The sequence below is a fragment of the Tupaia chinensis genome, unplaced genomic scaffold (genome assembly GCF_000334495.1).
Source record: "Tupaia chinensis unplaced genomic scaffold, TupChi_1.0 Scaffold000494_1, whole genome shotgun sequence".
Classification (NCBI taxonomy): domain Eukaryota; kingdom Metazoa; phylum Chordata; class Mammalia; order Scandentia; family Tupaiidae; genus Tupaia; species Tupaia belangeri.
The window spans coordinates 5,335,267-5,359,962 of NW_006160006.1; the positions used below are offsets into that span (position 1 = coordinate 5,335,267).

General features: G+C 42.2%; 1 protein-coding gene across 1 annotated transcript in view; it reads left to right on the forward strand.

Moving 5' to 3' along the window:
• Window positions 1–24,696, forward strand: part of FSTL5 (follistatin like 5) — a 570,868-nt gene that overhangs the window by 495,050 nt on the left and 51,122 nt on the right. Inside the window, exons 9-10 of the mRNA XM_006156498.2 lie at window positions 13,517–13,678; window positions 18,949–19,083. Of these exons, the coding sequence (XP_006156560.1) occupies window positions 13,517–13,678; window positions 18,949–19,083 (297 nt within the window). The remainder of the gene's footprint in view (window positions 1–13,516; window positions 13,679–18,948; window positions 19,084–24,696) is intronic.

Sequence of the window (24,696 nt, forward strand, 5' to 3'; positions counted from 1 at the left end):
AAGAGTGCTTCAGAAATTAATTTCACAATGGAACAGAACATCATTTGTAGCAGTAATTCCATCAATAACACGCTGCCTTCTGGTGCCCCAGAAAACACAGAACGCTTTTCACATTATATACTTAGGCTCTGTGGAGTTATACTTCTTTTATGCTTTTCTTATACATTTCAGTAATTATTACAATTTATTTGCATAATTTTTACTACTTATCCTTACCTAAGCAGTCACAAGGTCTAGGGATTGTTCAGTGCAATTTACTCTTTCAGAATGCTTTTTAATGCTTATTTCTTTCTTATTTTCTTCCATGAGAGGGAGAGAGGGGAGGAAAGACAGCCTCCCTAGCCTGGTCTTCACACTGATGTGTTCCAATCTCAGCCTGCCAGGACCTCAGGCAGCTGCGTGAGCCTGGGGCATGATGAGGGAGTTCCTGGGGTGCAAACCAGAACCTTTTCCACCTAGGCCATCCCCTCCAACTGCACGGCCAGCTGGCCCCCATTATAGCGCATGGATGTGTAGTCGCCAAGGAGCAAGTGTGGAAGGATGCTCCTCAGCTTCTCTGGCCTGTGTCAGATGGCCCGGCTCAGGTCTTCTGTAGACTGCATTGAGCATAAGGGGTTTCAGTTTAGTTCAGACGATCAGGCACGCCTACTTCTGAGAGTTTCATGCCTACGAAAGACCCATGTTCACCAAGCACAACCATCCGTTGTATTTTTGGCTGATTGTGGTGACAGTGACAGGCAGATGTGCCAGTAGAATTTGTGAGCAATCAGTGTGTATCGGAGGGATCTGACGATTTCAGTGTTAACAAGGAGGACAGAGATGCTCTTATAACTACTTTGCTTCCAGCTTCAGATTTCCTGCTTACCTAAATTAGTTTAAATAAGCTTTGCCAGAGGCTCCCAGGCTCCCTCAGCCTCCACACCACCACCCTGATTGGGAGTGAGCTTCGTAATGTGCTGCAGATAATTCCGTCTGCCGTGTAGCTTCATAAGGATCAACAATGAGAATGTATTATTTGTGACTATCAGCCATGCTCTAGCACTCTCAATAGATAATTCATGCTTTTAAATAACACAGATTTCCTCCAACTCACTTTCTGATTTAATACCACTGACTGACTATTTTGAACTGAAAACAGGTAATCAGCAAACAATACCCAAGAGACTCCTGACAACAGTCAACTTCCTCACAAATGCTACTCAAAGAATGCTCTAAATAAGAAAAAAAAAAAGATATCCTAGATAGTATCCAAAAAATGTGAATTATAAAAATATACTCTATAGTAATTACCCTACTGAATAGTAAAAGATTATAAGAACAGTTTTTGAAAGTGAATGTTTTAAATCACGATGTCAAGGAAATAATGAATGAAAAAAAGAACATTTTTAGGAAGGTAAATTATATAAATTAAATTGGTTGTACTGTTTAATTAGATAAATTGTATTATTTATCAGTTGATATATTTTAGCAAATATTTTATTATATTTTAGCAAAAAATATGGTAAATAGTAGTGCCGTCTATTGATAAAGCTGAGAACTGCACAGTGTCCTGCGTAAGGGAACTCACGCTTTTGTTTATAGGAATGTTTCCAAAGCTAATGACTCCTTATTTTCATGAATATTATTTTAAATGAATGAGTCAAATACTGGAGCCAGGTTACAGGTAATGTTTGTGTGTATGCATGTGCCCATGTGCCTATGCATATGGTTACATATGATTGATTACGTGACACTGCTGATTATAAATATTAGTCACTGGTTTTGGTTTAACATAGCTAGTTGTGATTCATTTGAATAATAAATTTAATCACTCTGAAGAAAAATAAATTTAATAATAAACAATTATTTTGTGCTAAAAAGATTTAAGCAATACATACCTACATGGTGGTAGGTGGACTGGTTTCATTTTTATTGCATCATAATTTACAGAGAGTATTTTTAAGTGTAAGAATTTGCATATTTTCTATTTCACATTCTATGACTACTTTTGTGCTTCTTTTTCTCTTTAATTTCGGCTTGATTATACATTATAATGCACCACTATTTAGAAAACTGAGATTAGATTAGCACTTCTAACTGATGTAGATTAAAGTTAATAGCAACAATTCTAAATTATACCTTTAACTTTTCCAAATTTGCTACAGTCCACATGGCAGGAGTAGTCTGTGTGTCATCTAGCCAAGTTGCTGGGGGACAGGGAATAGTTTAAGAGAGTTAGAGAGTTTTAAACACATACAAATTAAGGGACAGGACTAAGAAGAAACGGGTAGACAGCGATGGCATTACCCGGGGATTCCTGTTGAGGGGGCACAAGCCAGGGTGTTCGGGTGCACAGAGGAAGCAGGGTGGCTGGCGAGAGGAGAACGGAAATGGAAATAGCCCAGGTCTCACGGGGCAGAATGAAGATGGAGGCCGAGGTGAAGTCAGGGCCAGCTTTGGCCTGTGACGATGGTGACTGTCAGAACGGAAGCTCTATCTGGCCCTCTGTGATGCCTTTACTCATACACCTGTAGTCACTTCTCACCCGATGGTCGATACCTGCCATAGATGCTGGTGCTGAGAATCCAGAGACGACCACGTGATAATTACCTTCCTGGAGAAGATTACCTTCATGCTGGCTGCCAGCCATCCACCTGTTTAAGGAATAAAAACTGCCCTTTCAAGGGTCAGAGATGATAACACATAGGGAACATGTTGATGAGCAAGAATCCAAACAGTAGCCTCAGACCTGCTGAGTGCCGTCAGTCATCCATCGCTGTAGGCTCTGTATCAGCAGATTCAATCAATCACAGGTAGAAAATATTTGGGAGAAAGATGGATGCATCTGCAGTGGACATGTATGGACTGTTTTTTCCTTTGAGTACTCCCTAAACAATAGAGCCTCAGGACATTTTGCGTTGTATGTTCACCGTACTAGGTGTTATTAATAGAAGTAATTTAAAGATGGCTTAAGGCATGCAAGGGTATATGTAGGTTATTTGCAAACACATACCATGCCATTTTACAGGAGGGACTTCCTCATCTGGATAAGAAGCATCAACAAAATCCCCAAGCACTACAGTCCAAGTCTTGGTCTGAAATAAGGAGAGGGCCTCTCCTAAGATGGGTACTGTAGCTAGGTGGAGCTCTTGCCACTTCCGCTTGACAACTGCCTGGAGTTCTAGTTGGGTAATTATGTGAGAGAAAGAAACAGAAGTTATCCAGACAGGAAAGGGCAAAGTGAGAGTATCTCTCACACGTGACTTGACATCGTACCTGGAAAATACCAAGGAATCACTCACCAAAACACTATTAGAACGTGTGAGTCCAGGGTACATGCGCCACGTAGAAACTGTCAGCTGGGTTTTTAGTGGCCAACACAATCTTTAAAAGGACATTGTGCGATGATTCACAGGCATGACCCTCGAGGTCACCACACTAAGGAAAGGGACTAGGCCGGTCGCAGGAAGCCAGCTGCGGCCTGGCTACTTGAGTGACATCACAGAGACCGGCCCACCGCAGTGCACGGGCTGCAGTGGTTCCTGAGCACGGCTGGAACTGCGACGAGGCCCCCGTGTGGGCCCTGATATGTCTCCGCAGACCCCGGGTTTCAGGCGCACCTGTGGGCCCGGCTGGCTGCAAGGCTGGGGGTTGTGATGTGAAGACCCTTTCAAGAGTGTGTCTCTCTCTCTCCCTTTCTCTCTCCTCTGTCTCTATCTCAGAAAATAAGTAAATAAACTTGAAACAGTTATGGAGGCAGAAAGTAAAATGGTGGTTTCTAGGGTCTGTGGGTGGGGGTGGGAGGTTATCGTGGAATAGTTAGGGAGCTGGAGTCCACAGGGTGAAAGTTGTGGAGACGGCTATGTGGATTCAGGAACTCTGACATGTACACTTACACATGGGGAAGATGGCAATTTTTTTTTTTAATTTTAACGAAAATATTTTAAAAAATCAATTGGATGGGGGACCGGTGGCGTGGTGGCTAAGGTGCTGGACACTCCCACATGGCTGACCACAGTGTGAGTCCCGGACCTGGTGGCTTGCTTTCTCACTTTCTCTCTCTCTCTCTCTCTGTGTGTATCTGGTCAAATTAAAATAAATGAATGAATAAAATGAAATAAATAATTATTTTTAAAAAATCACTTGGATGGGCCTACAGATGATGTAATAATGGTTACATTCCTGGACTCCCATGTGGTCAACTGTGGTTCAACTCCTGGACCCAGAGGCTTAAAACACATTGGGCACATGTGTGTGTGTGTGCCCCAAACCCTGAGAGGCGAATGGAGAAGGGACTGTGGTGTGGCCATCCTGCTGGGGGTGATTTCTCACTTTTTTATCTCTGTCTCTATGGCAGGCACCTGTGCGCTATAACCAAAATCACCCTGGCAGGCACATGTGCCCTATAGCAAAAATCACCCCCCCCCAAAAAAAAAAGAAATGAATTTTTATTCCCAGGGTATTTTTCTATATACAGGGTTTGTATACACTTATTAGTCTGGTGCAACTGTGAGAAAGAGCCTAGAAGATATATTTGATCTGCTTAGAATTTTCTCTAGACAGCTCTGTACAAACCTATTCTCACTCTGGTTTAAGTGGGGCTCCTGTCTACGCCTTGAGCATTACACCCACTCACGCTCCTGGCATCTGGTCTCCAGTCTTGGCAAAGGTGCTGGTCGGTTGCTGTCTCCGTTCGTCTCCACCCCACTCAGGAGCTGAGGTGATTCCAGTTCGGATCTCAAGCCCTTCGTCCTGTTTGTGCTGATCAGTTGTTACTGATGGGTGGTTTCTCACGTTTGCCATTCCTCTTAGTAAGCCTCATAGATTCTGTGTATACACGGCAAAAAACAAACTCACTGGAAAACAGTGTGAATAAAGCACCTAATGTTTCCCTGTCGGTTTGTGCCTAGTAGTGGCTGAGACCGATCATAGATTTCTTCTTTTAACCTTTTTTGTTTTTTACATTTTTAAACAGAGAAGTCTCAAGACTCAAAATTGCTTTTTTTTTTTGTTCTAGTTTTTTCCATAGACGGTGGGCCAAAGAGAGACAGAGAGATGGTGCGAGGGGAAGTGAGAGATCATTCCCTGGGGGTGGCCGTGCTGCAATCCCTTTTCCATTCTCCTCCTGGGATTTTATGCATGCACAGGCACCCAGTGAGATCTCCATGCCACCTGGTCTGGGACTCAAACCATGACTGGCCATATGGGAATCCAGTGCCTTAATCACTATGCCACCTGCTCGCCCCCCAAGTTAGGTATGTGTCCCTTAGAGCATAGCGGTAAGTGTGGAGAGGCATTCGGACTCAGTCTGGCAGGCGGTTACTGTACCATGCCCACTGCGTAGACTGCCTCCACAGCGCGAGACCCCTGGAGAGCTATTTAAACTATGTACAGGTTAAATCAAATGAAAACCCATTTAAAAAGCAACTACCACGAGTGCAGCTATATATTCACTTCTTTCTGATGTATTCATGTTTTCTTTGTTTAGAGGAACAGCGTAACATGTATTTTCTGGAATGTTCTTGATACGGTTTCTTTTATGTTTTAGACATAGTATTTCTGAAAATGGTGGCTTTTGAGGATGAAATTAAGGATTAAGAGGGCCGCTCACTTTAAAGATTCATAGAACAGATCTAAGTTGATTAAACTATGATGAATATCCCTTTCGTAATAGCTTAGAAAGTTCTGATCTCTTACAGTACCACAGGATAAATAGAAAGACCTAATAATGAACTCACGTTTATGACCATAAGTATGCTGCTTTGAATTTCTATTTCGCCTCCAAAATGTGTTGCATTCCCTCCACTTTCAGAAGAGTGCAATAATGTGCAATAATGTGGTCAGAGAGTTTTGTAATATTGACAGGAGGCTGCGAGAAAGTCATGAATATACAAAGACTGCTCTGGGACAGAGTTAAAGAGAAATTGATGGCTTTAATAATGTCAGAGACAAAAGGCATTGGACAAGCTCAGTAGCATTTAAAATATTTATTAAACCCAGTCTGTAATTTTTCATAGGAAAAGTTGCTTTAATGACAAAGAAAGTCATAAGAGGAACAGAACCATCCAGATGCTGCTATGAGTCAGCGTGCTTCAGAGACATTTATATTCTTACCCTCAAGCATCTTCGGAACCTTTCTGAACGGTGCGCTGGCTGTGTGAATAATTTGTGGAGAAGAACACACGGTAATGGCATTAAGAACAGAAAAAAAGAGCCAGGGCTGAGTTGTTTACTTCCCAGCCACCTCGCTATTCACCTTAAATTCATCTCTGGCTTCAGTTAGAATGAAGTCACTGTGCTGGGTCAGTCATCTCTGTCTTCTGACGAAAATCAGGCTTCCCAGACGCTCAGGGTATGCTGCTTCCAATTCTCTGGCAACAGCCCAGTAACTTCTAAAGAAAGGTCTTGGTGAGAAAATACGAAGGGTGAGAGAAGAGCAGTCTTCAGCATTATAGTGATTTTTTTCCACTATAAATTCTTTCTAATGTTCGAATAGAAGGATTATTAGATTACAAGGATTTTGTTAGATTGTTCCTAGTATAGAGAAAAGCATCAGCCTGGTCTAATACAATGAAGTCGTTACGGGTCTTTGAGAAATATATCGTCTAATCTTACGGCTTCATGTCTACGTATAATAAGTAAGAAATGCATTGTGGTTTGAGTTGATAAATGCTTGCAGTGATTACATGTGGACTCCAAAGTTTCTGGAAAAAGAGACCTAAGTATATGTAATTGTACTTTATTTTCTTTAGCTTATGTATTTTTTATTTTGATGCTTATTTTTTTATTGACAGAATCCCATTTCTATTTTGAAGTTTCTATAATTTGTTCAAAAGTTTTAGTAGTATTACTATTTTTTAGAGTTTTTTTTGGGGGGGGCATGCACACTTACTGGAGAGAGAGAGACAAGCATAGTGAGAGGGAGAGTGATAAATCACACCCGGGGGGACGGCCATGCCATAGCCTCTTCTCCTGAGATCTTGGGCATGCACATACATGGGCCCAGCGTGAGTTTCAAGCCACTGGGTCTGAGACTTGAACAGGATGGGTCATGCGGGAGTCCATTGATATAACTGCTATGTCATCTGCTGGCCCTAGTCAGAGTTGATGTATTTTTATAGCAACTTGTTATCCCTATACAGTATCTGATATTTTTAAAATAATTATTTTTACTTAATTTTATTTATTTATTCATTTTTTATGTTAATTTGACCAGAGAGAGACAGAAGAAGAGAGAGAAAGTGAGAAAGCAAGCCACCAAGTCCAAGCCTAGAACTGTGGTCAGCCATGTGGGAGTGTCCAGCGCCTTAACCACCGTGCCACCTGCTGGTCCCCAGTATCTGATTATTTATACTTGTTTTTTTAAGAACAATCAGACAGACTAAAATTTTATTACATTTCTTTAATTTTGAAATATACTATAAATGCATTCACTTATTTGACCTTCATATTTTAAAATATAATTTTCAAGGATTTCCAATAAGCCGTATATATACTACTAAAATATAATTCTGAATTTAAATTTGGAGGATTCCGAGTTGAAAAATTATGGTAGATACTTTCTATATAGAGTCATCAGTGTTATGATCAAGACAAGATATGAGAGTTTAGGCAGAAATGCATTTCTTTCAGGGTCCATTTGGCAAATTTCAAAACCTGAACTTAGCATTCACTGGATTTATCAACACAGAAGAGAGGGCAAGAGAGAAATGGAGAGTGAAAGTCACCAGTAAAATGCCCTATACTTGACAGTGTGGCCTCAGTAAAGCAGGCAGTAGCTACTGATCTGCAGTGCTGGAAGCCACAGGGCTAGCCATGGTTTGGATCCCAGGCTGATCTGGAACAGGTCAACCAGTTGGAGAGCTGTGGGATAGGGATCACCCCATGACATGAAGGATGTTTCTTTCTCTCTTTTTCTTTCATATACATGTTTATCCTCTCTCATACTCTATGAAAGAAATAAAGTAACCTTAAAGAAAATAAGTTGGATGTGTGTATATTGTTACCTGAAAATCAAAAATAAACATTCTATCTTTAAAAAATTGTATCATGAGGAAAATTCATGTTTACATTCTTAGGTATCTACTTCCATTTTAAGAAATAGAAACTTGTTTGATTATACTTTTATAATTGATTTTAATAACATGAGATTGCAACTAACTAATACACTTGCATATAGATATATTTTTATATACAATATATATACACAGTCACATGAAATATTATATTATTTGATTTTGATATTATTTGATTTAACTTGATATAATTATATCAAATAATCCCACCAGTTTAAACTGTTTCTGTTGAAGGCAATTTCTGAATTACTATAGAAAAACATCAAATATCATTAGGAAACAGTCAGAATATAGAAGCCTGCCTTTACATATCACCTTTTGCATAAAATATTAAAACACTATTTAAAGATTTTATGATAGTTCATGCAAATTGAATTCTAAATTCAGCACGAACGCCCTTGGTGGTCTTCAGTTTCTCTCTCCACGCCTTGCTGGTGTGAAGGGGAAGGCGAGTTCACCGCGTGCACTCCCTAACTAAAAATGACGGTAACAAATGGTTTGAAATGGTCTCTGGAGGATTATTGACTTTTTAATTCAGGCCGCCATCAATCCTCATTTATATTTTATAATATGTATCCCGGGAAAAATAACCTGCTTTTAAATGTGTAGCTTGTCTCTGAGGTTAAATCGCTGTTATGCCAATCACTCAGCCTTCAGTCTGTGCTTCAGATCTTCAGTTAATACCCAGAGACTAAATGGGCCCCTATTGTATAGGATAGGTTTTTTCCAAAATATGTATTTTTATTTGAATGAGGAATTATTGTTCATGGATTTTCTTTTTGTCTCCTCATCAGTATATCAATGAGGTAGAAGCAGCTAGGAATACAGGGAAAACTCATCACCCTGTTCCAAGTTTTCTCTGGGGTGTCAGTGACTACCTAGGTGCGTGCCTGATGTGTCTACATTTTTGAATATGAATAATGTAGAATTTGTTGTTCTCATAGTTGACTAACCTATAGTTTCTTTTCAAACTAATTCTCAAGTAGATCTAGGTTGTCTCTCTTTCTCTCTCTCTCTCTCTTTTTTTTTTTTTTTTCTTTTTGCTGCTTCAAAGAATGTTGCAAGGAGCATTGATCCTTACTTTGGCTGTGAATTTTGGCGAGAAACACTTTCTTCTATTAAATATTTATTGAGAGTACATATCAATGCTGGTTCTGTACCAATCTTCTTTAAAAAGCTCATCTTCTCACTCCCTATTTATTAAAAGATCAGAGGTCTTGTCTGAGAATTTAATTCATTTTCACTCCAGATCTTAAGAAAATGTGAGTTTGTTTTTAGATTTTAATCAAATAAAATGCAACAGGAAACTACTCAGCCCCAAATATATCAGATGGGCCTAAATGTGTGCTTTATGTTGCCATGAAGGCAGACACAGAACTACCATTACAAAAAACTACTCAGCCCCAAATATATCAGATGAGCCCAAATGTGTGCTTTTTGTTGCCATGAAGGCAGACACAGAACTACCATGAGAACCCTTAAGAAATGTATTTGATATTTTGAAACAAACTTTTAAGTGGTCAACAAGGAAAAAACATGAGGTGTGGTTTTCCTCCCTCCTGTGATACATGTTTCTGTTTTTCTTTTGAATTACCTGGAGAGTTAGGAAGAGTGCAGTAGACATCTTCTTGTGCTTAGAGCTTTGATGGTCTTTTTTTTAATTTTTTTTTTTTATGTTTCTGCTCCTAAGAATATGAAAGGTAAGGTATAAAGTGAGCTCGCAGCTATGGATTCGAGGATCGTTGACCCTTTATGAGACCTCTCCTCTCTCCTTTTTGTTCCTGTGTTGTACTTGACATGAGCTTAGTTTACGATCTGTGGAGTGTGAGGGCGGCGGAGTGATGGGCTTTTCTGTAGTCCTGACCTGGTGGCTTCGATCAGGCTTTGACTTGCTCCACTTTCCAGTCAGCAGGCCTGCGGGGCTGACACTGTTAGGCAATCCACTCTGCGTAAGCTGAGGATCCTGCAGTCGTCAGAAAGACGTGGCAGCGTTAACTGGCTGAACTGGAGTCAGGAGGAGAGTCCTGGTTTGTAGCTGGTCTTGGTGTCGACCTTGTGTCTTTGAGTCTTTGCTGTTCTGATGTTAAATGCAAAAGATTCCGGGTGGTTCAGAGTGTACGCTGTACCAAAGAACAGCACAGGCCGCTGTCAGTAAACACGGAGCTCTGTGAGGCTGGCCCACAGGGGACGCTCTGCCCAGGTGCAGAAGCCTCGGTTCACGCTGAGCGCCCCGTGCCCTTCACTGGGCTGGGGTAGGTGGTGGCATCGGGCCCCGGGGAGCAGCGCGAGCTCGCTCTCTCACTCGCTCGCGCTCTCTCTTTCTCTCATTCATGGAAGAAATGAATACCTAAGACTTTTCTTATGAGGAGCAGGATGGTCTAGATGAAGAAAACTTTGCCATCTGTTGTCTTTGACTCAGATGAGATACTTCTTCGGAAACTAGTCTTTGCCCTGTTTACGCAGCCACGCCCTCACTGAGGCAGGTACAGGGTGCAGGTGGTCTCATGGTCATTTCAGAGAGCACACGCCGAGCTGTGAGTGTGGGGCAGGAGCAGGTGTGAAGAGCTGGGGCCACACCTCACGTGGACACGTCAGATCCTTCGGTGCCCAGTCACTGCTACGTGTGGAGATGCAGCGATTAGGTAAGGCCAGGGTCTCTCATCAAGGGCTCTGTTACTATTGACATATCATATAGACATGTGTCTACACACACACGCACATATACATGTGGACACATACACACAGACCTATATACACACAGACACATACACACAAGCCTATACACACACGGGTACATACACACATACCTATACCCACTCATAAATATATACACGTATATAAATACACATACATGTAGGCACATGCACACGCATATACACAGACCTGTATACACACATGTATACATACATATAGCTTTACGAGATACATCATTTTTTCACTTTCATTACTCCAGTTGGTTTTTGAAGCCCTAAATGTCAAATGTACATGCAAGAAACCAGGGTTGACCAAGGGGTAAAACTGCACCCCAGACCACGTAACTGCTGCGTGGCAGATCGAGTGCTGATCATTTGCTCAGTCTAAACGTCACTAATGACAGCAGAGAAACTGTTCTCATATCCCAAATGTCAGTGTGTGGACAGCTTGCACTCTGTAACATGGAAGAGCCCGGTCTGTGACTATGTCTCATGCCTGTATTAGAGAGCGCCTACTCGTTTTCCTTGAAACGCAGTGTGCTTTGTATGCCGGAGTTACAACGTCTAAGCCATGTCTCACTGCACCCTCATTCCCACCCAACCTCCAAAGTCCCCGTGGCATGATCACTGGAAAATTATACAATTAATAGACCACTGCCGTATGATTCCTGGACCATGCTCCACAAACTTTGGCACATTATAATGGCTTTTGTCATGTTCTCAGAGTTCTTGACATGGATAAATTTTCAAAACATACTTGTTAACTGAGTGAATGCGAGACTTCCCTCCCAGCGTTGTCAGTGGCAAATGGAGTAATCGACTCTCAGTACAGACACACGACAGGGTTAGCTGTCCCCATGACTCAACTCTGTACGCTCACCGGGGTTGGACCAGACACTCAGCCTTGGGTCCTCTGCAGAGGCCTCCCACTGTCTGCCTGGCGTACTCCTGAGAACACTTCGAAACCCCGTGTGTGTTCTCTTAAAGCCTTCCATGTCTGCTTCTCTCTGTGTATTTATATATAACGATATATAGTAATTAAAGCAGTCTGTGACTCATTAGGTAAATATATATACAAAATTAATATAAGTACATATATAATTAAATATATTTTATTTCTTTCTTCAATTTAATATGCTTGTATCATAGTGACAAACATTTAAAATGTCTTGAGTGGTGCTGTTTAATAAAGCAACAAGTATTAAATATGACAGTATATCTGATTAACAAGTGGTACTCAACCTTTTTGAAAAATACGTTCCAATATTATTTTATTTATTTATTTATTTAGGAGATTTTTTTTTTTTTTTTTTGCTATAGGTTGCGTGTACTTGACATAAAGACAGAGAGAGACAGAAAGACAGAAAGCCAGAACTCACTCCCCCAGGGGGGATGGTCACGCCGCAGTCCCTTCTCCTCCATTCTCCTCTTGGGATCTTGGGCACACACGCACACGCGCCTGGAGTGAGTTTAAGCCACCAGGTCCGGGACTCAAACTGCTGTCAGCTACATGGGAGTTCAGCGACATAGCCATTACACTAACTGCTGGTCCCATGTTCAAATATTATTTAAAAATTGCTGAGAATAATGAAATGAGACCTAAGTTAATAAAAGGATAAATCATGTTTATGGTACCTTTAGTTATTTCCTCTGGTTATCATTCTATTGATTTGAGCTATCAGAGTTCTCTGTTCATGGGGGATTGCACACGTGTGTAGGTCAATTGGTGAATGATGCCACCCTACTAATTATTCTTACCAGTTCTTACCGCCTTATCAATAAGTTCTGTCTATTCATGAATATAATACATTTTAGCATATTTATGTTGTTTTAAATTCTTTCAATCCTATTTTGTAGTGTTCAGTATAAAAATCTTGCACCTCAGGTGACATTTATACCAGAGGATTTTATTTTTTGATTCTATTATAAATTAAATAATTGTCTTAATTTCTAAACATGCTATAGTAAGGAAGTTTTCCCATCTCTCCTTTTCTATTATGTATTCATTTAGGTCATTGAATTAACAGGTTTTAATTCCTTTCACTTCTTTATAATTGCTAATAATTTTAATGTTCAAGCCTATTTGGCCAAGAGGACCTTTTTGAAATAGTTTCTGTGACTTTTTGATTTGCCTCTCATTCTTTGAAGACTTCTTAAGTTCTTCTTTTTTTTTTTTTTGGAGAGGTTTTTGCTATAGGGCACGTGCACTTGCCAGAGAGACAGAGAGAGACAGAAAGCGAGAAATCACCCCCCAGGGGGGCTGGTCATGCTGCAATCCCTTCTCCATTCTCCTGTCAGGATCTTGGGCACACATGCACATGCGCCCGGTATGAGTTTAAGCCACCGGGTCTGGGACTCGAACTGTGGTCAACTATATGGGACTCCAGCAATATAGCCATTATGCTAACTGCTGGTCCCTTCAGGACTTCTTTAACTCCTGATGCAAGATACCCCAGAGTCCTCTCGTGCTCTCCTTGGCACAGTCCCAGAGTACTGCCTCTCTAAGTGACCCTCGTGCAGTTTAGCAGAAAATGGTATCTGGAAACCAAGATCTGTGGACATAAATAACATTAGGTTGTTGGGAAAGTCATGGCACATTTTTGCATAGAAAACCAGAAAAAAATATGTCAGGAATTCCCTAACAATATAATTTCATTAATGTATGTAATCCATAATTTCTCATATTGCACATTTTCTTATTTTCTTTTCTTTAAATCTAATGGTGAATCTGGACCATGAATTCACTCTCTCCTCCATGTCTTCCTACAGTCCCTCCAGTCATCCGAGTGTACCCAGAGAGCCAGGCCAGAGAGCCAGGGGTGACGGCCAGCCTTCGGTGTCACGCCGAGGGCATCCCAGACCCGCAGCTGGGCTGGCTGAAGAATGGAGTGGATATCACACCCAAGCTGTCCAAACAGCTCACTCTGCAAGGTGCCTTTTTCTTGCTTCTTCTTTCTTTAAATGAGCACATAGAAATTATATACTAAAGTTCATAACAGATTGTACATAATTTGGAAAAAAAATGAGTCTTGGTGGCAACAGAATGTCATGGGCATGAAAAAACCTTGGCTATATCTAGGACATTATATTTGAAATAGAGTTCTTTAATATCTTTAATGTTTTAAATAATAGTCTTGTCATAATGATTAACTATATCATTATTTTGGTAATAAGTAACATATTAAAGTATGTACCTTTTAAACTTGTACTGTGAATTATAGCAGATATGCTGAACAGAATAATTGGATCTCTTCGTAGAAATACATTTCCGAAGTTACTTTTTAAATGTTTAAATAATATATTAAAGTATGTTTTATAAAGGGTTTCAACAATATAGAACATTTTTCAGTGGAAGTTTTCCAGCATATTTCCAGTAAGTGGATAGAAAAAAAATTAAGACATTACTAAATAAATTTTATATTGACAGTATTTTAGCTATGAAGTTTTCTCATTTTAATATATAAAATATTCTACATATTTTAGTATTCTAAATTGTAAAAATGATTAATCAATTATATCAAAAATACTAATCATAAATTTGTAGAAAGTGAAGAAAAGGTAGTTTCACAAAGCAAAATAATTTTAATAGTGCTGACATAATTGCATGTAATGTGTTGATTATACTCATATCAAGAGGTGTATAAATCTGCGACTAGCTCTATGGTCTGATTCTTAAAGCAGCCAGATTCCACATGACCAACCACGTGGATTGAATCCCACCTCTAGCAGCTTGAAAAATTATCTGGGTGTATGTGCATGCATGCCCAGAATCTTAAAAGGAAGGAGAGAAGGAGAAGGGATTGCGGCGTGACCATGCCCCATAGGGGTTGCTTTCTCCTCCCGTTCTCTCTGAAGCTCTGTGATTTATACCCATGCATGGGCAAGGAGATGCCCAGTGTATTCAGAAACCCAGAACCTCCCTTGCAGGTCAGCCTCCCCCGGTGTCCCACAGCCTGCTCTGCTGTGAGCTGCAGTCTACAGGTTATCTTACCCGAGTTCCTGCTGTACGAGCTTTCTGCTCCTTCTTTCCCTTTACACTTCTTCAACTAAGACTGCTACAAATGAGTGTATTTTCATTTTCTATTATTTCTATCCATTTCTATAAGAATAGTATTCTATTATTTGCATTACTCCACTTAAATCGTGAATGTTAATCAGTGTGTTTTAAAATAACACTTTTACATATTTATTTTTAAATAGGGGTAAACTATACTACACAAGCATACATTTTTCCCCCAGGAGTATTCAGTAAGATAAATAAATAAGGGAGTGGTAACACCCCACACTTCACATCGAAAGTGTGGGGCTCTTGCGAAATAGTTCCTGTCCATTTTAAAAACAGGAGAAAACAGGCAAAGTTTTGAGGGAGTAGAATGAAAAATACTGAGTTTGTCAGAAAAGTCATGATGTATTTTTTTATGTTTTTTTCTATGCAAAAGTGCATCATGACTTTTCTAGTAACACAATGAAAGGAGAATAGTGAGGGGAGTTTGGACACATCTGGGCACAGATTGTGTAAAACAACGTGTGGCTCTGTGCACACTCCACGTCCCCAGATATGACCCATTCGCGAAGTGTCAAGGCCTCCGTGTGTGCGGTCCATGTCTAGGCAGCTGCACCACTGCGGCGACAGACGTGCTGTGAACAAGCGGAGTCAAGTCCCAAGAAAGCACAAATACCTTACTAACAGGTGAATAAAGATAATGCAAGGAGTCCAAAAATGAGCAAAGTAACAGGAGACCAGGTGATACTGCAAGAGAAGAGAAGAGAAAACTAAAAATGGGAAAGAAGTTCAACAATGTCAGGTGTAGAAGTTCGGGGAAGGTCATTAAAGTGAGTTTATATATCAGGTGATCATTTAAAAAGACAGTGCCAGCAGCAATCAGCCCTCAGTGGGTTTAGGAACAAACAGGAGATAATTATAAAATTCCTTTTCCACAATTTGTTAAAGCTGATCTCTGTCTTCCATGAGCAAGCGAGACAGAGAAAGGGAGAGAGAGAAGCGAGCGCCTAATGAGGTCCTGACACCATGACTTACCCCAGCCTCAGCCAGCCCCCGGTCACGGGGAGGAAGGTGCCCAGAATATTCAGGGAGCCCTCTGGGTGCAAACCCAGAACCTTCCCTCATGGGTCAGCACCCCCATACACACCATGTTACTGCTCTGGTACCATCTGGACCTCTTTCTCCAGGTACAGTAGGCAGTGACTGTTGTGGGGGGGTTGGGAATAATGGAAACATTTCTTTATTCTTGGACAGTTGATCCACCTGAAACAAAGATCAGTATTGAGAACAGAGAGGAGGAAGGATGCAGAAAAGCCATAGAAACCAACAAGAAGAGAGAGGAGACTTGCCCTGGAAAGAACAGAGGCCCTCTCCTCTGAGGGGTAGATAAAGATGAAGCTGAGAACGGGATATTTGGGGGGGTGATTTGTGATCCCTTCTACCCAGTTCATGATTTAAAAAGCAAGGTCTCTTGATTGAAGGGAGAAGGTATTATTACAAAGCGAAACATCAAATAAAGAGGAAAGATTTGAAGGAAAAATGAAGTAGGATGTGAAAGCCATTCAGCTGTAAAGGTCATGAAATGAATACCAAGCAGAACTGGATATCCCACTAATTAAAAGCTGTGAATTTGAAAATGAGCAAATGGGTATGCTATAATCTTGTAAATTTCTCAGAGAAAGAGGCGCAGGGACAGGTGAGCGTATTCTAGGTAATGAGGGTTACTAAGGCAGGTGTGTTGGGGAGGAGTGGGCCCGGGCGTGGGTGGTCCTGGCCATCTAGCGGGAGATACCTGGGCACAACAGTTATGTAGGGATGGAGAGAGAGAGAGAGACCTTGGGGCTTGCAGGCTGAGACTGGGAGTCAAAGAAGGGATACACTGATTTGAAGTTTCAATAAAATCTAGAGATTTTAGGCTGTTCCCTGAACAAGTCTTGAGAGAAAAGGAATGGTATTTGAGAGGAATGGCATTTTCCGGGAAACCAGAAGCTGCTGTAGGATTAAACGCATTGCTTACTCCCTGGGGCTTGGAGCAGGGGTCCCTAAACCGAGGTCCGCACACACATCCGTGACACTCTGTTTTCACACATGCAGGTTTCTCTGGGCTTTCTTCTTTGTTGCTGTGTCTCTGTGTTTAGAACACGGCCACACTCGGCACTGAGCACGGCTGCCCTGGCGATGCAGTGGCAGAGCGAGGGCTGTCATGGGCACTGCATGGCATGCAGTATCTGCCGTCAGGTGGCACCAAGCCCCTCTGGAGTAGTGAGTCTCAGCAGGGTCTGGAGATGGGGCTGGGCAGGGAGGCAGTTCAGGGACTCAGAGGACTTCTCTGCCCCTCCACAAGTAGTCACTGCCTGTCCAGGTGCCCAGCACCTGCCCTGAGAGTGTCAGCCTGGAAGGAAGGCTGAGGCATGATAATTAAAAGTGGTTTATTTGCATCAAGGCTTAGGCCGAATCTCCTAGAAGTGGAAATACCTGGCTTCTCAGACCATGTGTTCACTGAAAGGGTGACCAGAAGGCTGGTTTCTGTAACAACGCAAAGGGCAAGAAGTTGAGGTTACAAGTCATTCTGTTAAGAGTTTATGATGGCTCATTTAAAACAGTGGGGATGACTGACCAGCTATTCTTTAATAAAGAATTATTTATTTTAATGAATGAATGAATTCATTATTAATTTTATTTGACCAGATTGAGAGAGGGCAAGTGAGAAAGTGACCCGCTAAGTCCAGGACTTGAACTGTGGTTGGCCATGGGGAGTGCAGTGCCTTAACCGCCGTTCCACCTGCTGGCCCCTATACCTTATTCTTTACACCATTAACTCAAGGACACTGGGAGGAGGAAAGGCTGGGCTCACATGTGAAATTTTTAACCCCTTTGCAGGATCCCGGCCTTTCACTGGGAACTAGAACAAGCCTGTGGGCAGTCGCCCTGATGGGTGTGGGGGAACCAGGGTCTCAAGCTCAAGCCTACCGGGGCTTTGCGTCTCAAGTGGACTTTGTGTTCTGCAGCTGCTGGGGACAGCTTTTCCTTCACTGGTGCCACTGGCCCTGGGGATGGCCCAGCTCCTCCTCTGTGGGTGTCCTGCCCTTCTCCCCCAAACTCAGCCATCCGGCCATGCTCATTACGGTCTCTATCCACTGGAAACAGCCGTCTCCCACCCTGCTGTGCAGTGTTACTGTGATTAGATTACAGGAACACATACACACACACACACACACACACACACACACACAAAGATGAAAGGAAAAGTAAACCTACCCAAAAGGCCACAACAAGCACTGAGCTTTAGAGTCAGACAAACACGAGTCCAGCCCTCACTCCCAGAGTCGACTGCTTGCAGGAGTCTATTCCACAAGTATCGGATTCCTCATGTGATTATTAAATATTACTTGGGATGGTTAAGAATAATGTAAGTGAAAGTACTTAGCATATTTCCAAAATATAATAAATGATAAATTATGCTCTAATTTCGTATTGTAGAATGCAACTCAATATTCGGGGAGTAGCTTAAACTATTATCTCATCGGGATTTAAAAGTTGGATTACTCCTTTAATCCCTTGGTAACAAATACATTGACTATATTAACCTCCAGATTACTGTTTATTTTAGGTATGTCTTTGTCTAAAGACTGATATTCGTTACATGAGTTATGTGTTACCTTCCTGTCCTTCTTATCTAATAATTCCAGGTGCCAAGTAGAAACTCAGTAAGAAGCTGATGAATGGCAGCGGTGCACTCGTGTGACACAGCTTACTTCATTTCTCTGGGAAATATCTTTTCCTTTGTGTTTTCCTGCAAATGAACCATATGGCTCTTACTGAAATTTCCATGAAAATTTAGAAAAAAAGGGTTGCGATTTATATATATATATATATATATATAAAAGGGTTGCGACTTTTATAAAAAAACAAAAAACAAACACTGAAGTGAAGTCACAGTTATCAAACGTAAACCCTTGGCCGACAGCATAGGAGAGAGGACTGGTTTCCCTCCGACGTGCGTGCATTAGGTGCCGAGCATCGGCTCGTGTTAGTACGAGGACAGCACAGTCGATGGGACACTTGAGTGCGTCTGGAATCATTGGGCCTGGGTCCAAAGTGTGGCAGTAAGAAGGAAAGCAGTTTAATTAGGGCTAGCTAAGAGAACTGCCTGACTGTAATCAGGAAGCACTGACAAGTTCCCCTTTCCCGTTTCCAGCGAACGGCAGCGAGGTTCACATAAGCAACGTGCACTACGAAGACACCGGCGCATACACGTGCATCGCCCGGAACGAAGCCGGCGTGGACGAAGACATCTCCTCCCTGTTTGTGGAAGACTCTGCTAGAAAGACCCGTACGTACCGACCCCCACACACGACCCCCACTTTTCAGGGCACACGGTTTTACAGCTTTGTTCAAAAAGCATAGGTAGCAGAAACCTCTGTGAGATGCACAGTGCATTAAATAATTTTCACACGTAGAAAATAAAAGGACTCTTAAATAGGAAAAGTAGATAGAGAGATTTTTTAAAAGCTTGTGAGACTTTCACTACAAGGTTAGAATGATTTTATTTATTTTTCATATGATGTTTCAGGTCCTGTCTTTCCATGTGTTCACTTGGGAAGTTAAATCTCTTACCCGAATGTTATTTGGAAATTCAAGACTCCCGAGTGTGTTCCGGGTGTGTCCTGTAGGTTAAATAACTGGATATCCTTCCTCCCTGCTGGTGGCGTCATAGGCACAGCCTGGCAGCTGTGCCCAGCGGTTCTCTGCGGCAGCACTGTGGTGGCTGCCACCCTCGATGCTCACGGCCCTGGCACCAGCCTCGGAGGGCTCATTCTCAGTTTAGTGCTAGAAATCCTTTGTTCTAATGGTATGCGTCGTCTGGTTGTCTCTGGAAGTTGCATAATAATCATTATGATTACTAGTTGGCAAGAGGGCGAGGAGGGGCTGCAGATAAGGACGGCCTTCAGCCCCGTTGTGGTGCTCTTCAGTCCCCATGTCTGTGGCCACGTAAGCAGGTATGTGCTCCCTGATTGGCCGGGGACTAGATTTGGACGTGCTTGGAGTGAACGTTCCCCTTGCTCTCTGCTCTCGGTCTGGCTTGCTCTGCTCCCCTTCGTCCAAGTTTTGCAAGGATCTGGTATCTGGGGACTCTCTAGTTTGGCAAGCTTATTTCTGTGAACCCAGCTTTTGAAGTTAAAGCATTATCCCAGGAGCTTCTTATTCCTTCGGAGTAAGTCTGTGTACAAGAGAGCAGACCCAGCGAGGAGCAAGGACCTCATGTATGGAACTTTCAAAAGCGTCTTATAAGAAAGAGATTACACAAGAGAAAGATTGCTCTTTTTTCCCAAGTTTGGGAGTGATGTACTGGGGGTGTTCCTTGTGTGTTTTAGCCGTGAGAACTGTTCAGGGATCAAAAGTGGAAACGGATTTTAGTGGCAACCCACAAGCGTCAGGGATCACTCATTCACGCTTTTATAGTCTGGTTTTTCATGGGTATGAGATATAGTCGCATTGGAATAGCAAGCTTTACCTCTGAACTGGTACCAATAATTTCTGTTTATTTTATGATATTTATATATCTCACTGATATAAAGGTGCCCATTTTTAGGAAATAATGATGCAATTAAAATGAGGAAAATACTAAATAAGTAAACTAACCGAGTAGAATATTAGTCCCTACAGAAGGGTAAACTGAAAATAAGAATGTCAGTGTCATAGAAGACAGTTTTCTTGGGATCGTTCCTACTACTGAGATTTCGTACAACAAAACAGAATCAGAATGGGGTCAGGCACCATGGAGAACGGAACATCTGTAACACCCACATCGATTGCTCTGGCTTCTGCCCTCTTCACTCCATGGCATAGACCATCACTAACTTTGTACAGTTATAGGTTCTGTTTGTATTTTTTTAAGTTTATGTACTTATTTTCTTCATGAGAGGGAGAAGGGAGGGAGAAACAGTGACAGGCAACCTTAATGGGGTCTTACCCAGCCATCATCTTCCCCCCAACTTCCCTGCCAATCAGGGCCACACGTGTGCTCGGGCACACATGGTGTGTTCGAGTCACCTGGTGTCCAAGACTGGGTCTCCCGTGTGGCCCCGGCAGCTGTGCCCTACAGCCAAGGGTGACAATCTGTACTCTGTCAGATGATGTTTTCTAGAAAGCCAAGAGAATCCGTCTCTGACCCATTGTGGATGACTCCTCCCTTCTTATTTGCATATATTTAGTTCCAATCCACTAAAATATAGCTGCACAGATTTTCCCTTGTAGGGGTGAGTGAGAAGGAATACCGAGAGCAGATCCGTGTAAGAGTGTGGGTTTTCTGGCTCGATGAGGTTTGGGTCACAGAGTGGCTGTGTGGTTCGGGGTGTTACGGCTTCTCTGAGCTTCCTGCTTGCTGAATGGTGGCAGCACTAACACACGCTGGGACTTGGGTGCAGACCACAGTGACAGAGCACATGTCGCAGTGCCCCACATGCAGGACCCAGAGCAGCTCTTTTCTAACTCCAGCTTATTTTATGAAAGTAAAGTATTTCTTGCTCAAAATAGTGACAGAAAAGCTTTGGGAAAAAGAGAATCTAGAATTTCCTGTAAGTGTTAGAAATCAGAGAGTTTCTAGGTTGATTGATGCCTCTGGGTAGATTCAGATACATAGAAAACATATGAATGTATATGGTTATCTCTATTAATAGATAGCCAAACACAAAATAGTATTTCTTTCCTCATTAAAAAATAACAGTACTGAGCTGATTGGAATATACATTTTTTCCTTAGTGTGAATATTAAGAAATTTTAAGTAAAGATGGTTTTTTCCTTAGTGTGAATATTAAGACATTTTAAGTAAAGTCTCTTTTTGTCACAGAGTCAAAGCAAAGCTACCCTTCTCCTTGACATGGGCTACATTTATGTTCCTACTACATTTTGAAAATTCTTCTCTAATGCACCTTTTCCTATTTCCTTTTTTTTTTTTTTTGGAGAGATTTTCACTGTAGGGCACGTGCGCTCGCCAGACAGACAGAGAGAGACATAGAGACAGAAAGCGAGAAATCACCCCCCAGGGGGGATGGTCACGCCGCAGTCCCTTCTCCTCCATTCTCCTCTTAGGATCTTGGGCACGCACGCACACGCGCCCGGCGTGAGTTTTAAGCCACCGGGTCCGGGACACGAACCATGGTCGACTACGTGGGAGTCCAGCGACATAGCCATTACGCTAACTGCTGGTTCCCTCCTATTTCCTTTTGAAAGGTGCAAAGGAGTAAGGTATTAAACTCCTTGTAGTATCCATAAAAACGGGGAAGGATTTATGACTTGAGGATAAATGACACGTACAGATGGACTTTGCGTAGACACAGCTTCAGTGTGATACCCAGCTACTCCCCCCGGAGTACAGGACTCCTCCTGGGGTCACTCCCATTTTTTTCTCGCACTGCAGTTCCTGGCAGTGTGCGACTGCCTAGAGAGTGCGTCATGCGAAGCCCCCTCTGGCCAAGGAATTTGTGTTTTTGCTTCTACCCTGGTCTTTGAATTGGAAAACTTGGAGTTCCAGTCTCCAACTTTGTCAGTAAACCTCATCGGAAGTTTCCTCATGTGACAAATTGAATGACCACAAAGTGCTTTGAAAGAATATAATCTACGTTGCATTAAGGGTGGGGTTTGATGCAGACCTAAGGGAGGATTTAAATACTCAGAACACTAGAAATCACACAGCATATCGCACGGTGCTAACAGGGAGCGGGAGGTGATATGAAGTATGTGAGGGCCTTTGGGAGACCGAGCATCAGCCTCGGACACATTTCCACTCCCAAGAGGGGTCCACTCCCAGACGACAGTAGCTCATCTTCAAGACAAAGGGGCACGGGAATGGTGTGACGTAGGCTGCCACGCACGTGGGTAAGCCACAGCTACACCAGCGCAGAGCGCTGAGCCAGGACTTCAGTGGGACATGCGACCCATCCGGCTTCTTGCAAATGCTGGAGTGTGGCGTCCAGCGTCGCGTACTGGTGGTAGCTGGCAGTGTGTGCTGCCATGTTCTGATGCTGTGTGCGTTGTAGACTGTCACCATGGTCACGCGGAGTCACGTGGAGATGTCCGGCCGCTGCGACAACCCTCGCTTTACAATGAACTCTCACTCGTTAATGGTGGTTGACCATTTTGTTAACAGAAAATAATTGAACTGCCCACAATTGGTTATTTTACACTAGAAATTAATTTTAATGTTCTTTAAAAGGATAGTTTTAGTTGGGTTAAACTCTGCAAGATTATTTGAATATATAGTGCTTATAAATGCAGTAAGTATAATTCACAATACAGAGGTTTAGAAATGTGGTAAAAAAAAAAAAAAAAAAAAAAAAAAACAGCCATTTGTACCAAAATATTTCAAAAGGCCTAATCATGTCATGAGGTACTTGCCTATATTAGAAGTAGAGAAAAGGGTTTGTAAGCAGGTTAGAAAGATAGCCTCTTGGGACCAGCAGTTAGCATCATGGCTATGTCGCTGGACTTCCACGTAGTCAACCGTCCCAGACCCAGTGACTTAAAACTCACACCAGGTGCGTGTGCGTGCATGCCCAAGATTCCGAAAGGAGAATGGAGAAGGGATTGCAGTGTGGCCATCCCCCTGGGCAGTGATTTCTCACTTTCTGTCTGTCTCCGTCTGTCCGGTGAGAAAACAGCCATTTGTACCGAAATATTTCAAAAGGCCTAATCATGTCATGAGGTACTTGCCTATATTAGAAGTAGAGAAAAGGGTTTGAAAGCAGGTTAGAAAGATAGCCTCTTGGGACCAGCAGTTAGCATCATGGCTATGTCGCTGGACTTCCACGTAGTCAACCGCGGTTCGCGTCCCAGACCCAGTGACTTAAAACTCACACCAGGTGCGTGTGCGTGCATGCCCAAGATTCCGAAAGGAGAATGGAGAAGGGATTGCAGTGTGGCCATCCCCCTGGGCAGTGATTTCTCACTTTCTGTCTGTCTCCGTCTGTCCGGTGAGCGCACGCACCCTATAGCAAAATATAGCTTTTTTACATGAAAGCAATGTGAACATGGCATTGTAAACTTTCAAGCTAGAAGATTCTGGTAATACAGGAAAATTAATTAACCTCTCTCATCCTTATTTATTTCCTATTTTTAAAGACTAGAGAAAATAGCTACTTCGAAAGAGGGTCACTTTAAAGAGATCACTTCTGTTTTTATCTTGTTAATGTCTTCAGGGTCCAGGGAGATAATATAAATAGGTGCATGGTGTGGTCTGACCAGGTGGAAATGAAGCTAAACCCAGGCATCATCGATTAGTAATTATTTTCACACTCAACCAAGGTGAGGGGGGCGAGGCCATTGTCAGATTAATAATTGCTTTTCTATACTCAGCAGATGCAAGATTGGCGAAATAATTAGGAATAAGGAAATCTAGCACCAGAGATGAGGATCAGGTAGCACAGCCAGGGTGCAGTTTCGACCCTGGCCATCAGGAGATTGGTGCGAGGATCAAACAGAACCAGAAAAGGAATATTTCAGCAAAAATAGAAAGTGTGAATGTTCATCATTTATTGAACATTACTCGACAGAGCAGCTATACTAATTACATTTTAAAGCCAAGTGAACAGTTCATGTGTGTTTTTGAAAAGTCCACAAAACTATTTGTTTAATATTTGTCCCAGACACATACATAGTAATAAGCTTATTACAAAAACGAACGCACTTGGGCTGATCGGAGTCAGATTGAGGTTAACCGTGTTTGATAAGCACTCATTATTCTAGGAGCGTTCATTCTTCACCATAAATCCTAACATCCATGTCCCTCTGTGTGGCCAATGACATTGTCATGGCCTGTGAAGCAACTTGTTCTGTTAATCTTTTTATCCGTTGACCTGGAACACACTGGAATTATCTGCCCCACAATTTCATAATGAAAGGCTATACTTTAAAAATCATTAAGCCTATTTCTAACACATTGCCATTT